Source organism: Terrapene carolina, unplaced genomic scaffold (genome assembly GCF_002925995.2).
Source record: "Terrapene carolina triunguis isolate 2854851 unplaced genomic scaffold, T_m_triunguis-2.0 Scaffold21, whole genome shotgun sequence".
NCBI classification, from domain to species: domain Eukaryota; kingdom Metazoa; phylum Chordata; order Testudines; family Emydidae; genus Terrapene; species Terrapene triunguis.
The window spans coordinates 42247384-42264897 of NW_020664372.1; the positions used below are offsets into that span (position 1 = coordinate 42247384).

Below are 17514 nucleotides of genomic sequence, written 5' to 3' on the forward strand. Positions count from 1 at the left end.
AATCTGATGGATAATTATATCAAGGTTTATTTTTATTGATTTTTAAATGTTCATGGTTGCACAAAATTTTGCATTTTCAGCATTTTTAAATTTTCACAATTGTGGGAAATTATGGAGAGAGGTCAGACAATAATTAGTTAATGACCGTAGACATTGAGATTCAAAAAGTTAAAGTTTATAATTGTTTAAAAAATAAATTGTCAACATCACATGTCAAAATATGCACACTTAATATGCTTAAATCAAACTTTGATAAGTTCTCAAGCACCATTTCCTTACTTTTCCTATCTGTATGTTTGTTATCTCTGGAAGTATATTTTCATCAGTTTGTGTGTGTACAGAGAAATCACTGGTTTACCTACATTTACCAATAAAAATCTAATCCTCTAAGCCTACAAATAACACGTAATCCTCATGTACAGCTTGTTTTTGAAAGCCTCATAATTTTGCCAAAATCTAACCGTTTTCACTGAAAAACTCAAAGCCAATTCTTCGTAAAGTCCGTCTCCCTGCCAAATTAACTTTCTGCACTCACCCATTTTAGCTTTCAGAGCATTTCAAAAAGTTTACAAGATTTTTTTTATAATGGAGGATAGTATACGTTTCACCCTGAGCATAAATAGTTCACTCACTTTTTTCCACTGATAACTTAAGAAGGCAAATATTTGAAACTTTTAAAACATTGAGCAATTCAAAATTAGAGAATAATAGCACATATAGTATTTCTACTGGCTCATGAAACTTCATCCAAATGTTCCGGAAAAATCTAGAATACCCTACAGTATAATCCTCATTTTCTGAAATACTGTTATCTGAACCTCTGTGTTATCTGAATCCCTTCCTTGTCCCCTGTAGAGGACAGATGCAGAGGTTCAGATAATAGACCAGAGACCCCCAGCAGCCGGGAGGCCACGCTGCTGCTGAATGGCTTCTGCGGCAACGCAGGGAGCCCGCTGCAGCTTCCCCACCATGGCCCTGCTCACTCACTCCTATGACCGCAGAGCTGCAGAGAGCTCCTTGCACTGATGCAGGACCGGTGACACCCTATCCCTGCTAGCCCAAGGTGCAGGGAAGGCAGGGTCCTGGCAGAGTAAAGCAGTATCCTGGCCAAGGGCCTCCTTTCTGCCCCATTCGGAGCGCAACCCCCTCTCCACCCCCCACCCCCCCCACACACACCTTGTGCCTGCTGTAATCAAGAGGGCAGGAGTGGCAGTGCAAGGAGCCTTCTCCAGCCCTGCTATCATGGGAGTAAGTGAATGGGGCCCAGGGCTGGCTCCAGCTTTTTTGCCGCCCCAAGCGGCGAAGTGGGGGGGGGGGAAATAGAATATATATATATATAAAGCCGATCAGCGGCAATTCGGTGGCAGCTCAATCGCACTGCTTCATTCTTCTGCGGCAATTCGGTAGCGGATCCTACGCTCCCTCTCTTCCTCTTTGGCGGCACTTTGGCCGCAACTCAAAGAGGAAGAGAGAGGGACTGAGGGACCCGACTTGCCGACGAAGACCCGGACGTACCGCCCCTTTCCATTGGCCGCCCCAAGCACCTGCTTCCTTTGCTGGTGCCTGGAGCCGGCCCTGATAAGGCCATGACATCAGAGTTGCAGAGGTCTTGCTGCGCTGCTGCTTCTGCCCTCTGTTATCCAAACTCCCAATTAGCCAAATAAAATCCAAGTCCTCCTTTCTATTTGGATAATCAGGCATATACTGTATATCTGTACTCAAGTTCTGGCCCGGTCAAGATGATGATGAATGACCGATTATTCATCCAAAAGTGAAAATCTGTATAATCAAAGGGGGCTAGCGTAGGGAAGAAGGAAGGCTCCTATCCACCCCACTCCCCTCCAAATCCAGCATAACTCATCTAGCTAACTAGATTTGTAGCCTCTGCACTCAAGGAGGTGCAAGGCTGCTTCCAAGATGCTCCATTTGGAAAGCACCAGCCTAAAAAAATTGCTGGGTGCAAGAACTAGGAGGAGCCAGATGTCAATCCTACTTGTCTTTGAGGATAAGGGTGGAGAAGGGAATGCTTCTGGGTGCCTCTCTCTGGGAAGGAGTTGTTTCGCACATGCTCCCATTACAGGTGTGTGTGTGTCTGTCTGTCTTAAAGGCACAACTTCACCCACAACGTTCAGCAAATGTGTACTAAATATATTACAAAAATAAAGCAATTGTTGATTTGGCACCTCTGAGTATGTTGTTTAAATTGAGTTGATTTATTATAAATGTTATTAAGCAAATTAGTTGTAAAATAAATTGTATTTAAAATGTAAATATTGAAAGAAAAATAATTTAAGCTTTTCCCTTGTTGACAGATATAGATAGATTTAAAATATTGTAATATCTACTGTTTGCATTTCTATATCTAGCTATATCTATCTATCTAAATATAATTGACACAACGCAAATCCCTTTCTCATGTGGGTAAACAAGAAAAAGTAAACATCAAACACTGTTGTCACCAGTAGAAAAACCTCTAATGAACTATTTCTCATTGTTAGGTGGACCCAGAGGTTTTTGCTGCACTACCTACTGAGCTGCAAGAGGAACTTAAAGGTGCATATGATCAAAGGCAAAAGCAGTCAGAGAACGTCATTTATCAGCAACCGATGAGCACCTTTGGTGAGTCGTCAAAAAAAAATTAAAAATGTACATCAGTCTTGTATCTGGAGCATTCTAAGATTTGAAGGGACTTTCTGAAATCCTAAAGAAAATTGCAAAATACAACTCATGCATCTAAAAGAATACCACAGTCTAAGAACACTGCTACACATTTTGGCCCCAGTCCTGTTGTCCAGTCCAGGTTTGTTGTACTGGGCATAGGTTTAAGCATAAGTGTGCTCTAAATTATGCCAGGAACTTGATTGGTTTTTGCATGGTCCCAGGATCAAGGCAGCATAAAAGTGACTTAAAGATTCTCTCTTCCCCGGTTCTTCCAAGAAGCATGGCTCAATTATATTGGTTGATCCAGCCTTCTGACAATACAAAGGGAGAATAGTGGGTGGGTATAGGTATAGATTTAATGTGTACGTACGCCTAAAATCTGAGATGACCAAGAGTTGCTATTGGACTCTGTCACTTCTGTTCTACATTCCAACTATTTTGTTAGGGACTATTCTGTCTGATCTCAAAGTGACTAGGTAGAAGAACAAGCCAGCTTTCTCCAAAAAGTGTGCCCAAAGAAGCAAGTTGGAGGACAAAGCAGAGTAGCCAAGACAGTCGTTCGTATTGTTAGAAGTGACTTTCACACTCACTGTTCCACTGTATCTTCAGTTGGATCACAGGCTGTCCGTTTTTGCTTAACTTAATATACCATTTTGCAAATACTTATGCACATAATTTTGCTAAATAGTCAGTTGACTTCATGGGACTAGTTGCAAATGTGTTTGCAGAATGAGGCCCTAATTTAAGAGTCAACTTTACATTTCCCATGACTTAAAGATAGAATTCACTGTTTAGTTTAAGTTGAATGTTCAGATCAGTGCCTATTAGTGGATTGAGCACTGACTTGGACTCAGGAGACCTAGCTTCTGTCCCTGACTCTGCCTCTGGCCTGCTGGATGATTTTGGACAAGTCACTTCAGCTCTCTGTCCCACATTTCCCCCTTCTCTAAAACGAGGATAATGGGTACTGACTTCCTTTAAAAGGCATTTTGAGATCTGCTGATGAAAAGTGCTATAAAAGAGCTTAGTAGTATTTTCATTGCTTCTGCGGCATATGCCACCAAATGTTTGGTTTTTATACAATTGCTTCCATGAGAAGCTTGTGTGTGTATACAGTTCCTATTAGAATTTGAGAGTAAAGACAAGGATCTAGAAGTTCAATTTTGAAAAACGCCTTTCCCAGCTTTTCATTTGGAGATTGGACCCCTTCCCTTCTTTTGTCCACATGGTATGCTTTGCTCAAATCTTATGTAAAATCATCTGGACTAGAATGAAACTGTGTCCCCATTAAAGTCAATAGCAGTTTTGCCATTGACTTTCAGTGGGGTCTGGATTACACCCCCCATCGCCTTAAACTTGATCCAGTATTCTGTGGGGATCAAGTAAAGTGAGCAAAGCATCAGAGTGATGTGCTTCTGTTACCCTGTTGGTGACCATTGGTTGGTCTGCTGCATTTTGCTCCAGTTGGAATTTTGTGTCTCTCTCTTTGGTTTCATTCCAAATTACACAGTACATTATAATAATCAAACTTGGAGTTCACAATTCATGGGTCATTGTAGATAGGTTTGAATCTAATGGGATGGGGTATAGTTTCTTGGCTAGCCAAAGGTGGAAGAAGGTTTTTTTGCTGCTGTTTCTAGCTGGTGGGCATTATAAGTGTCCACGAGTTCTCGAGGTTGCATGCTGCTTTGAGAATAGTGAAGCAGTTTGCCTGACTAAAGCCACTATAGTGCTGACTGGATTTAGGTTCAACAGGTTGTTCTCATTCAGGCACTAGAATGTTTGATGTTAAAAAGAATATTAAGCTGGGTGTTATCTGCATGCACTAACTTAATAAAAATATCCTTTAAAAAGTTTTACTGAAACACTGTCAGTGACTGGAATGACAGATACAATAAGTCATCTTGTCTATGAATAAAGCTCTTCATTTTTGGTTTTTATTTTGTTTACAATTTCTGGGAATTAATCTGTGTTCATTATAAAAAATTTTAAATGGGTGAAAATCGGTGCAAAAAATTAAATTCACAGTTTTCTGGGTAAATATCAGGGTTAATATTGGGGGAATGGGAGGACAGAAAAAAAGAAACAAATAGGGAAAAGTAAGAGTACTGGAGGGTAAAATTTAATGCTGTGGTTCATTTAATGAACAGTGTTTAGCTGCTTAATACATAAGTTCAGTACTGCCTAGTGGCACTATCAGAGCCTTAAGATACTGTAACAAACAGAATTTAATGTGAATTAAATTGAACTCAAAACCACTACACACCACTTCTACCACATGTAATGTAGAGGATGTCTTAATATAATTACTATTTTCATGTACTTGAGTGGTTCAATGTTAGGGTGAAAATCAGTAAAAAAAACAATAAAAAACCAACAATAACTTTTGTAAAACCTGGGGAGTGTTTTGGTAAAAACCGAAAACAATGGGTCTTGTCTATGATAAATTGGATGATTGATCTGTAGATTTCACATAAGTGTTATGATGCTTGCTTTCAGTGAAAAAAAGTTAGAAAGTTAATGACCACTGATTATTCCTGCTTTTTCAGTATCAAAGAATCCTTTATTACAGTTGAAGCAAGCAACAGTGAAAACTAAGAAAAAAAACAGGAAAAAAAATCAAGTCAGTCCTGTGAAAAAGATTCAAAGTCCTTTGAAAAACAAACTCTTTGGTAGCCCTGCAAAAAACATGGTGGCTGCTTCTGGAAGCCCACAGAAGCTAATAGATGGTTTCTTAAATCAGGAAGGTACAGCCACTGGTAAATCTCAGGTAATTTTAACAAAACTAAAAGTTTTCAGTAAATTATCTTTTTATTTTAATGACTGTTCTTTAGAATCAGTCTTTGATCACAGTTGTTATTGTAGCTGCTTAATGTACTAAGTAGGACTTGCGTTGCTTTTCTTGCCTCTTGTATTTGTTTTTCAAAGTATTAAGACTTGTTTTTCAGTATTTTGCTCAGAAAACACAGCTGTTACATATTTGAAAATCAGTCTGACAAATATTGAGGCATATGAACAATATCAATTATTTTTTTTCTGAATAGGTGGAACCAGTTCCATCCACCTCAAATACTTCAGGCCCATCAGCTTTGCAGACAGCACAGTCTGGTTCAATTAGATCACAGGTACCAAATCTGGCTGGAGCTGTTGAATTCAGCGATGTAAAGACCTTGCTCAAAGAATGGATTACAACTATTTCAGGTAAATTGTAATTCAGATAATTTGGTTTTCAGATATACCCATGGTGATTCTGCATACATCACAAAGAAAACCATATGGGAAAAACTGAATTTCTATACCTTATCTTTTCTGTGCTCCTGCTTCAATTGCTGGTGTCTTTTCCAATCAACATGGTTTCTCTCTTCCTCACAACCTTGGGATAATTGGAGTACTTAGATAATGGCACCACAGCAACCACACACCATACAACAAAAACACTAACCCAGGAACCTATCCTTATAACAAAGCCTATTGCCAACTCTGTCCACATATCTATTCAAGGGACACAATCATAGGACCTAATCTTGTCAGCCACACCATCAGAGGCTCGTTCACCTGCACATCTACCAATGTGATATGTGCCAGCAATGCCCCTCTGCCAGGTACATTGGCCAAACCGGACAGTCTCTAAGCAAAAGAATAAATGGACACAAATCAGATGTCAAGAATTATAACATTCAAAAACCAGTTGGAGAACACTTCAACCTCCCTGGTCACTCAATTACAGACCTCAAAGTCGCAATACTCCAACAAAAAAACTTCAAAAACAGACTCCAACGAGAAACTGCTGAATTGGAATTAATTTGCAAACTGGACACCATTAAATTACGCTTGAATAAAGACTGGAAGTGGATGGGTCATTACACAAAGTAAAACTATTTCCCCAGGCTAATTTTTTCCCCTACTGTTACTCACACCTTCTTGTCAACTGTTTGAAATGGGCCATCCTGATTATCACTACAAAAAATTTTTTTTTTCTCCTGCTGATAATAGCCCACCTTAATTGATTAGTCTAGTTATAGCTGGTTTTGCAACACCCATTTTGTGTGTGTCTGTCTGTCTTCCTACTGTATTTTCCACTACATGCATCCGATGAAGTGGGTTTTAGCCCACGAAAGCTTATGCCCAAATAAATTTGTTAGTCTCTAAGGTGCCACAATTACTCCTCGTTCCTCTTCTATAGAAAGCATTTTTTTCAAAGATGAACTGGAAGGTTTTTTAATACATATTAGAATTCTTTTATAAGATTACAGAAGAACAAAAGTATAAAACAATCGTTAAAACCTGAAGGTAGCATTGTACTTTAACATAATTTGAGACAATTATTGCCTCCTTGATATCCTGAAAAATCTGAACTGCAGTTTTTTTGGTCTCTGACATTGCAAGACATCACTGCCTTTATTACCAAAGTTTTGAAACAGCTATTCCATTATAAATGCATATGTCTGTTCCCTTTCTTTAATAGCTGTGCTGTCACTTGTTCTTGCGGGGAAAAAAACAGGTCCGCTGTCCAGATTTCTCAGGATCATGCAGTCCTTGCATATGCAAAACTTCAGATAACTTCAGTGGGAGATGTGGGAATGCAAGGGCTGCAAGATCAGGCCCTGAAATACTAGTCACTGCAGAATTTCTTTGATTCCAAGTATACTTGAAAAAAAGTCCCCTACTGTATCTATATATTTCTTACAGATCCCATGGAGGAAGACATTCTACAGGTTGTGAAGTACTGTACTGATCTGATAGAAGAAAAGGATTTGGAAAAGTTAGATCTGGTCATCAAGTACATGAAAAGGTAGCTTAATTTCATATATATATAATATATATATATATATGACTTTAGTATTTTGTGCTAAAGTTGATGTACTAGATAAGTTTATGCCCTTGCATTAGCATAACAGTCATGGCATTTATGAATATGATTTTAAAAGAAAAATAAAATCAGACTATGTAAAAGAAGGTTCCTAATGTTTGGAAAGTTGAGCAAGTGAAAATAGCTGCAGCAGTTTTGCAACCTTAATAGTAGCATTAGCTAAAAAGTGGAATGCTTTTCGGGCAAAGGATGGGCTTCTTTCTGAGTGATTACACATGTCCGTTCCACTTCAGAGGTGTGCGTGCCCAGTGCACCAGAGTCAGAGACTTTTCTCTTAGTGGTATTTGTCGGGTCACACATGTGGCCTCTGCTGCCTCATGCTGTTGCTTGTTAGTATAAAGGGCAGAGCCATCCCCGATCCTCCTCAGTTCCTTCTTATCACCCTTGGTTTGTAGTCAGTGTATTAGCTTGCTTCTGCAAGTATTGTCCTTTTCAGTGTATGTAGTTTGGTACTCTTGTATATGGTACTCATTCATACTTAGGTTAGTTTATGTTACATTTCTTAGTTGTTTTGTACTTTGGTGAACTGTTGCTTCCTGATTCTTCTGGATTCTGATGCCTGGTACCAGGAAATGCCTCGGTCTCCGAGCTTTAAGTCTTGCACTGACTGCAGGAAATCCATGCGGGTGAGTGACCATCCTTCTCAAAGTTTAAAGTTCCATGACAAGGGTCATGTCTGGGACAGGTGCCAGATCTTCAGGGACTTAAGACCCCAAAAGAATAGGGCAGTGAAGCTCTGTCACCTTCTAGTAAAGGCTGCCCTGCGTCTATCATCAGAGCCTTACCAAGCATATCTACTTCTGTCAGAAGTGCCCCTCTGGACATTGCAGAGTCTTGGCACAGCTGTCCTTCCTTGGTACTGAGAAAGAAATATTGGCATGGTGCTGCAAAGGACTCATCCTCCAAGAGATCAAGGTCCCCAGCACCGTCAACCAGTAAACAAGCTGGGAAGCAGAGAAGAGTGCTGGAGAGGAGGCACTCACCTGTGCCAGTAGCATCTAAATTGGGATCATCAGCACTGGTGTCTGTGCCATTACGATTGACTGATGCTGTGATACCAACCTCTTCAATGCAACAGCAGCAGCATAAAGAGAACCTAAAGAGGCATATATGGCAGCATGCGATCCTGTCTCTCTTGGTACTGGCCTCTCCAGTAGTATAGGAGACATCTTGCCAATTACCAATAAAACCTTAGACTGCATCATACTTACTTGTAGGTATAGGTCAGCTTTCAGTACCGTTGACTGCTTCAGATCCTTCTGCACACCGTTGTCCAGTGCTATCCAGAGGTGAGCCCAGTATGCTTTTCTCAGTACTGTCATCTCTGGAATCTTGCCAGTGCTCTTCTGCACCTGGTTGGGTGACTCAGGCTCGTTTTCGGAATTGGAAGTTGGCTAATGTGTGTCTGTCTCGAGATAGGAGGCATCACTCTCCATCATCAAAGAGTTTTCTAGCAGAGGTTCCATGTTGGTTGAGAGGCATGGATCCTTGGTTTGAAAGTGACTGGGGTCCAGTGCCCTATCAGTGGCCGTATTGGAACCTGTGGAGATTTCCTCCCACAACCGGATCCTCCCTGTAAACCCTTCTTCCTCCAGATCTCCAAGTAGATGCCAGGATAGTTCACATGAGGAGGCTCACGAAGTTATGCCGGGTGCCAAGTTGGGTGCCAAGCAAGAGTAAACTGCCCCAGCAAGACCTCTGTTGGAGATGTTCCAGAAAGCTTCACTGCAGCTTGCTTTGTGTTCCTCCTCCTCCTCCTCAACTGATGAGTTGGTGGTATCTGGTGTGTCCTCACTTCATCAGGTTGAATAAGGTCCTATCAGGACCTGTTGAAGAGGGTGTCTTCCTCCCTGGTCGCACAGTGGAGGTAGTTCAGGAGAGCTCACGTAGGTTGGTGGAATTTTGGTGTTCAGCTGGGTCCTCCTGAGTAGCTCTGCCTATAAATGAGGCCATTCTAGAGCTCGGAAGGGTTTGGTGGCAAAAACCATCTTCTCTGCCACCAACAGCCAAAAGGACTGAGCAGAGACGTTTGTGGCTTCAATCATCAGGTCTTCCACAGGCGGTCCAACAGACTATGAAGGATCTCCCTTTTGAGGTACCGACACTCTTTTCCCAAGAATGTTGATAAGTTCCACAGTCTGAAGAACTCCAGAGCTACATTGAAGTCTTTTGAGGATTTATACTCCACTCCACATGAAAAAAGCAATTCTGCCCTGAGTCATTCCACTGTTACCAGTCCTTTATATTTAGGCTACTTGACCAGTCCAGGAGGAAAGGGAAGAATCATATGATGAGACCACCCCCTAATCAGTTTTTGTCTACAGTGAGCTCATCTAGAGACTGCCTGGATATACCAAGCAGTCTGTTTGACTGCCCTGTTGAGGATAGCTTACCATTTTGCCTTACGCCAGCTTCTCCTATCCCTGTTTTTTTTCCAGACAGGCTATCCCACTTCCCATGTGCTTGGACCCATATTACCATAGAGCAGTGGGTCCTAAGCACTGTGAAACTGGGATAAACTGAAGGTTGTGTTTCTGCCCTTCCTCCCCTCCCTTCCCAGTCCCTCTTCAGGAGGTCCCCTTCTGGAGGTCCAGTCTCATGTTGGGAGCCGTAGAAAAGATTCCTACTTTATACAGAGGGAAAGGGTTTTATTCATGTTACTTTTTAATTCCAAAGGCAAAGTGAGGTTTCAGGCCCTTACTAGACCTGTGAGAGCTGAACAAATATGTAAAGAAAATAAAATTTCACATGATCACCTGAATCTTTCTAATCTGTTCCCTGGATCTCAGCAAGTGGTACACTGCCCTTGACTTGAAGGAATTTTCCTGTGGCTTTGATGATAGAAACATAAGATTTATGGTCAGTGACTCCCATTATCAGTTTATAGTCCTACTTTTCGGTCTGTGCATGACCCCGCAGGTATTTACAAAATGCATGGCGGTGGTGGTTGCATTCCTAAGGAAAACAAGCGTACATACCTTTCCATACCTGGACAATTGGTTGGTGGGAGGTCAGTCCAAGAGCCAGGTAGAATTCAGTGTTGTCATGGTCTAGTCCTTTAGAGTTCTGGGGCAGCTAATCAACAAGGACAAGTCAGCACTTCCCCCCTGATAAGAAGATATTAGTGGTCCTGGACTCTACAGTAGTCAGGGCTTTCTTCCCACAAACCAGATTTCAGACTGTTAGCCATTTCATTAGACTTAAAGGCCCATCCAACTCTGACTGTAAGGATCTGTCTCAGGTCTCATGTATGTGTGTGGTTTGGCATGCCAGACTTCATCTCAGGAAGTTTTAGATCTGGGTGAGCTTGGTGTACTCTCTGATTTGTCACCCACTGGACATGCTAGTTCAAGAGCCCACAGGAGTCCTAGCCATTTTGGACTGGTGAATGGACCCAGCCAACATATGTGTGGGGGTTCCCTTTGTCTCCTCACAACCCACATTGACTCTGGTTACAGATGCTTCACTAGGTTCACCTGGGAAATCCATGATTCAAGGTTTCTGGTCTGTCCAAGATTTAGCTCTCCACATAAATGTGAGAGAGTTGAGATCCATGCATCTAGCTTGTCAGGCTTTCCTCCCTGACACTGGGGAAAGAATTTACTAGTGCTTATGGACAATGCTTACTCCTGGGGGAATTCTATGCCCCTGCGCATGCACAGAATTCATGTCCCATGCAGAATTTTTTTTCTCTGAAGAAAATACATTCTGCTGGAGAAGTGCTGCAGTTACGCCTTTCACCCTTCACCCACCAGGGGCTGCTGTGGCACCAGAACAGAGAGCATCTGTTCCCGGGCGGGAGCAGCCCCAGCTGCTGATAGGGAAGTGAAGAGACTGTGTTCCTCACAGTGCCCTGTCCGTTGGGCCAGGTCAGGATGCATGAGATATGGGGGGATGGACAGTGTGGGATACATGGGTTGCTGTGGGGGGGTCACAGACGGTTCAGAAGGACTAGTGGAGGGGACAGACTGAGGCGGGGGCTGAATGGCAGTGGGGGTGCAGGAACGCAGGAGGGTGCAGTCACACGGGGGGGGAGGGCGGTGGCTGAGTGGGGGTGCAGGGTCACATGGGGATGGAGGAGGGTACAGGGACACATGGGGACAGGGGCAAATGTGCCTGACTCAGAGAGGCTAATGATCAGCCAGGGTCTGCATGGGAGAGTCTCCCTAATAATCCCCCCCCCCCCCCCCCCCCAAGAAACCCTGTTCCATACTTCTCCCACCCACACCCAACAGCCCTCCAAATTCAGACCCAGGGTCCTTCCCAGCAATTACTTCCCTATTCCTCAGCTCCTTTATCCCTGACCCCCGCCCCCAAGCCTTTGCACTGCTTCTGAGGGGTACAGGAAATACATATCCATACATAATCACAGAACCATGGACATCTCCTTCATCCCAGCCTGGATGCTCTTCATCTTACTGCCTGGCTGCTCCATGGTTAACACCTGAGGAGGTCTGTTCAAAGGATTTACAAAACGTCCTCATGAATAGCAGAAAACCACCTTCTAGGTACCCATACCTGTGGAAATGGTTCTCCTTGTGGTCTCAGCAAAAAGGTGTTTCACTGATCCAGGCGTCTACGCAACAAGTTCTGGATTATTTATTCCACCTGAAACAGCAAGGATTTTCCATTAGTTCCATCAGGGTTCAGCTAGTGGCTGTTTCTGCTTTCCACCTTCTAGATGCTAATCACTCAGTTTTCTCCAATCTGATGTCACTGAGGTTCTTGAAAGATCTGGACAGGTTATATCCCTAAGTAAAGGAACCTGTCCCCCTTGAGGATTAAATCTGATGTTAACAAGGTTGGTGAGTCCCCACTTTGAACTGCTGGCTGCCTGTTCATTGCTTCATCTTTTGATGAAAGTAGCCTTTTTAGTGGTGATTATCTCTGTGAGGAGAGTTGGAGAATTGCGAGACCTGGTAGCTGTCCCACTTTATACAGTCTTTTATAAGTACTAAGTATACTTACGATCACATCCAAAATTTCTGACTAAAGTGTCTCATTTCCACATCAATCAGGCAATATACTTACAAACTTTCTTTCCCAAGCCCGATGCTCGTAAGGATGAAATGAGATTCCGTACGTTGTATGTTCAGAGAGAGTCTTATCTTTTTACTTGAACAGGACTAAACCATTCAGGTCATCCTCACAACTGTTTGTGACAGTTACGGACAGGATGAAGGAACTTCTAGTCTCAATTCAGAATCTCGCCATGCATTTCCTCCTGCATATATTTATGCCACAACATTGCCAATGTGTCTCCACTAAGCCGAGTGGTATCACAGTCGATGAGACTGCAGGTGGCTTCTGCAGCTTTTTCTAGCTCAAGTGCCTACCCAGAGCTGCAAGTTTGGTCATCGGTACATGTCTTTGCACCTCATTATGCCATATCTCAACATTCTAGAGATAATGCCAGGTTCAGATGTGATGATCTTGAATCTTTTTTCAGGTAAACTCTAATCCACCTCTGGATTGAACTGCTTGAGAGTCACCTGAAGTGGATTTCCCACTGCTTAACTCTGTGATTTGAGCAAGTCACTTAATAGTTCCTCAGCTTTTCCACCTGTAAATTGAAATAATACCTACTTCACAGGGCTGAGATCATCAGATAGGCACAAAGAAATGCACAATTTTATTCAGTTATGCCTGTGTGGTGTTGTATGTCATTGGGCCTTTGTAAATTAATTAGTCATACTGTGAAATTAAGAGAGCAGATGGGTATTTTATATAAAATTCTTAACAAAACTGGCATAAAATCCCATTATGTTTAAGGAAAAACAGCTAGTGACATTCTCTGGCCCCTGTATACCAGGTAAAGGAGACAGAGCAAGATAAAGAGCCCTTATTCTGACCTGGGGGAATTTCATCTGCAGAGGAGCTGAGGAAGACATCTTCAGGATGTCCTAAAGGACTTCTTTGCAAATCCTCACATAGGGAGTATACCAGAGTGTGACAGGGAGTGGGAAAACCATGGGATAGAGCTGCAGGTTGCCCACGTACAGCCAATTACAGGCTGCTGTAATTTAGGCAGCCCTCCAGGGCTATCTGAGTTGCACTGAAAGCCACTCCGACCCCTGTAGCAGCCCAGAATCAGAAAGTTTTAGTCACTTTGGGGCTGCTCCCTCCTCTAGGCTCTGAGTTCTTTGCAGCATCTCTTACAGATGCAGCACAGAATCTCTGTTTGATTTTTGGACAGCTTTCTGGGTCCTAACCTTTAGTTTACACCTTTCTTCCTGGATTTTAAATACTAGAGAGGCAGCTTGTACTAGTCCATGGATCCTCCAGGGTTTGGTCATGCCTCTTCTGCCCTTGCACTGGTGTTTCAGCCTCCAGCCAAGCACCCAATGCAACACGCCAGAGCTCTGTGTAAAAGTTGAATTGCATTCTTGTAGGAAGAAAGATACACCAAGACATTTGGGCTGCGAGGGAAGTGTCAGAATCCAGAAATTTATCATTTAAATTCCTTCATTATTGGGGGTAAGGTTGTGAGAGAAACAGGTTAACTGGTGACTATCTATAAATTGTAATCCTAATGGTAAAAATGCTGAAATTTGTAAAAGTTGCTGGGAAGTTCTTTATATTTGGAGAAATATAGTCCTCTGAACTTCAGAACAGCCTGAGCATTACCTAAGGTTGTATTGATTATAGACTGGACTAGTGACACCCCTGTTATTAAGGTTGCCTGACACTTCCCATTATAAGACCCTGTTTTCAGTTGCTTATAACTTTGACAGACTTACCATTCAGGCTGAAATTTTCCATTCTGTCCCAGGCTGAATTTTTTTGGAAAATTTCAGCCAAAACAGTTCATCTGTTTCCAAGACCAAGGCTAGGGGAAAATAAGTTTTTCTTCAGTGTTGAAAATATTCTGGCAACTTTTTTAAGCTCTAGTCTGCTTAAATCTGCCCAAATATGGACAAGTTATAAAGCCTTTGAAAAAGCAGAGTTCACAGGTGCTCAGTAGAGACTTGCTAGAGCTTAGCTAAATTCTCTGGGGCTTCCGTCCTCATTGAGCATGCTTGAGCCTCTCACAGCTCCTATGTGTGATCAGAATGTGCATGCGTTGCCCCACAGAGCAACTGAGCAAGCCCTCTCCAGACTAGGGACTCTCCAAAACTGGACTTTCCCCATAATGGCTGCTTTGGGCCAGAGTGGGCACTGGAACTGAGAACAGGGAGACTCACTTCTGGGCATTCTGTGACCTCCTGTTGGCAGAAGGGAGGAGGAAGCCATCTGATTCAAATGCAGAGGGGATAAGAGACGGACATCTGGCATTGCAGGGGAGAGTTTGGGGAATAAATTGAGACAGATGGGGAGTGGAGACTGGAAGCTAGCAAGGGGGCCTGGGACTGGCTGGGCAAGGAAGCTAGGTCTGAGGAGGGGAATGGGTAAGAAGACTGGATGGCGGCAAAACTGAGCTTGGATGAGGAATCTTGAGCTGGAAACCAGTGGGACAGGTTGAAGGAGGTGGGCAGAAGGGAGACAAATCTGACAAGGAGCTGGGGCACAGGGAGAGAACTGAGACTGACTGGGCAAAGACACTGGGCCAAGGAGCAGAGGGAGGTGAGGATAGTGAGATTGAATGAGAAGGCTGGGGATGGAGACTAGGCTGCATAATAGGGAGGAGGGCGGGGGGAGGGGGAGATCAGGGAGTGGAGGCTGGGTGGGGAAAGATGGGACTAGAATTTACTGGGCAATGAGACTGGGTCAGGAACTTGGAGAGTGGAGATTGGGACTAACTAGGTGAGAAGAATGGAATGGGATGAGGAGACAGTGATGGGATAGAGGCAGGTTGGAAGGGATGGTGCAGAAGGTGTCAAGCTTGGGGTAAATGGGCAGAAGAGTCTATGTCCATTAGAGTGTACACTCCACTCTAGAGTTTGGAATGGAACACAAGATCCCTGAATTAGTCACCGTTCCTCTGTCTCAGCAAATATTTGTGAAACCCATTAGCAAGGTCTCTCATTCTCCTTCTTGCTGGTCCTCATACCACTCCTATCAGTTATCCAGTTAGCTCAGTGGCAGAGGTCTATGTGGATCTAAAAGTTTCAGTGCTGCTGACGAGCCACAGGGGTGTGTCAGTATGATGCCACATCATGGAATTTCAGGGGTTGGTTTTGCTTTTTTTTAAAACATAGCAAATTACACACGCAAAAACTACATTAAGAGAACATTATTAAGGTAGTAAACTCCAAAGTTAGGAAATGCCAGTATTAAGATCTTGTGCAACTTTAATTCAGCAATCATGTAATTAAAGAATATATTGTAATGAATATGCATAAAGGGGCCAAATTAAGGTTGTACCGGCATAATTCTGGCATAATTATTAATTCTTAATAATGATCTTTTAACATAGTTTTTTGTGTGTTGTTTTACTAAAAACTAATCCAAACATTGTTTATATTGAGCTGCTGTGATTCATGTCTAGTGGGATCTTTTCTCTTTGGATATTGGAAACAAACTCTTCTCAAGGCATCCCGTACTGTAATACACAGCGACCTGGGAAGGATGACTGTTGTATTGTTCTAAGCATGGCTACCTTTTTTTTCCCCCCAGGTTAATGCAGCAGTCTGTGGAATCAGTTTGGAATATGGCTTTTGACTTCATTCTTGACAATGTTCAGGTGGTTTTACAACAAACTTATGGAAGCACATTAAAAGTTATCTGAACTTAACTTGTAATAAAGAGCTTGGTGGGAGCCTGGAGCTCTCCGACAGCTGTGCCATAAGTGCTTGTGAGGTATTTGCAAAGTGCATGACAGTGAGGCTCTGAGTTTTTATAATTTTCAATTTCTTTTTAAACAAAAAAGTGTTTTGTACATTTCTTTTCAAAAAGTGCCAAATTTGTCAGTATTGCATGTAAATAATTGTGTTAAAATTCTTTTATTGTAGTATAGAATCTATTTGCAAAATGTTTGTTTATAAAGTTTTATGGATTTTTACAGTGAAGTGTTTACAGTTGTTTAATAAAGAACTGTATGTATATTTTTGTACTGATTCCATTTTGTCAATGCTTCAGTTTGAATATCGCTAACCCTTCATTAAAGCTGTAGCTTTGAGTCATTTTACTAATCTCTGCAGTGGTAAGCGCTTATTTAGTTCTCTCAAAAAATTCCGGTGAGAGAAATCCATGAATCATTGTACCTGTTTATATACAGTAGTCGAGAATACATGTGATTGTGACAGCTTAAAATCACAGGCAGTGCTTTGGGTTGAATAATTTATCTTTCTTGCCTTTGGGATTATAAAGCCAATACCCATAGAACTAATGCGTAAACTGTGTTCTGTAAATTTGTAGGTCCACAAAGTATGAAAGCGTAAGTCCCATACACGCTGTAGCACACTTTTAACTACATTGCACATAAAACTGCTGTGATTTCTGTGGCCCCATTCAGAACATCCAGGGTTAGCGTACTGGGGACCTTGCTGCTCACTTCTTTTCCCATGATGGAGAAGGATCAGAGTGAGGCATGCATGGGTAGCTCAGAAAAAAACTGGAAGGGCACAGAGAGAGCTCCTGGCAAGCTCAGCTCAGCTCAGCTCCCACCCTAATCACTTCTCAGGTTTTTCCTTAGGTGGGAAGTGCCCACTGTGGGGTTTCAGTAAACTTAGGATGTTGTGGAGTATATTACCTTAAAACAGCTACCAAACAGCTATGGGGGATGTTTCCATTGTTTGGGGAGTGAAAGTCATGCAGTGAGCACAAAATGGTAGTTGACTGCAACAATTAACACATGTTTTATACAGGTCTGTGGCATCTTACACTCATTTAACATGCGCAAATTCAGCTTTACGCAGTTGGCAAAAACAAAAAAAGAAAAACAACAATTTAAATACTGTTCCTGTAGTGCGGGCGATTCCACCCGCCATTACACTCAATGTAATTTTGACTATACGCAGTTTTCGCTTTACGCGCTGACAGCGGAACGTAACCCCAGTGTAAGATGAGACAGACCTGTATGGAACCTGACCCAAATAACACAA

General features: G+C 42.4%; 1 protein-coding gene across 4 annotated transcripts in view; it reads left to right on the plus strand.

Moving 5' to 3' along the window:
* Positions 1-16502, plus strand: part of REV1 (REV1 DNA directed polymerase) — a 94556-nt gene extending 78054 nt beyond the window's left edge. For all 4 annotated transcript variants that reach the window (XM_024213552.2, XM_024213570.2, XM_024213560.2 and 1 more), the window contains 5 exons: positions 2499-2619; positions 5211-5431; positions 5706-5862; positions 7351-7453; positions 16088-16502. In XM_024213552.2, the coding sequence (XP_024069320.1) occupies positions 2499-2619; positions 5211-5431; positions 5706-5862; positions 7351-7453; positions 16088-16199 (714 nt within the window). In that variant the 3' untranslated portion in view covers positions 16200-16502. The remainder of the gene's footprint in view (positions 1-2498; positions 2620-5210; positions 5432-5705; positions 5863-7350; positions 7454-16087) is intronic.
* Positions 16503-17514: the final 1012 nt, after the last annotated feature.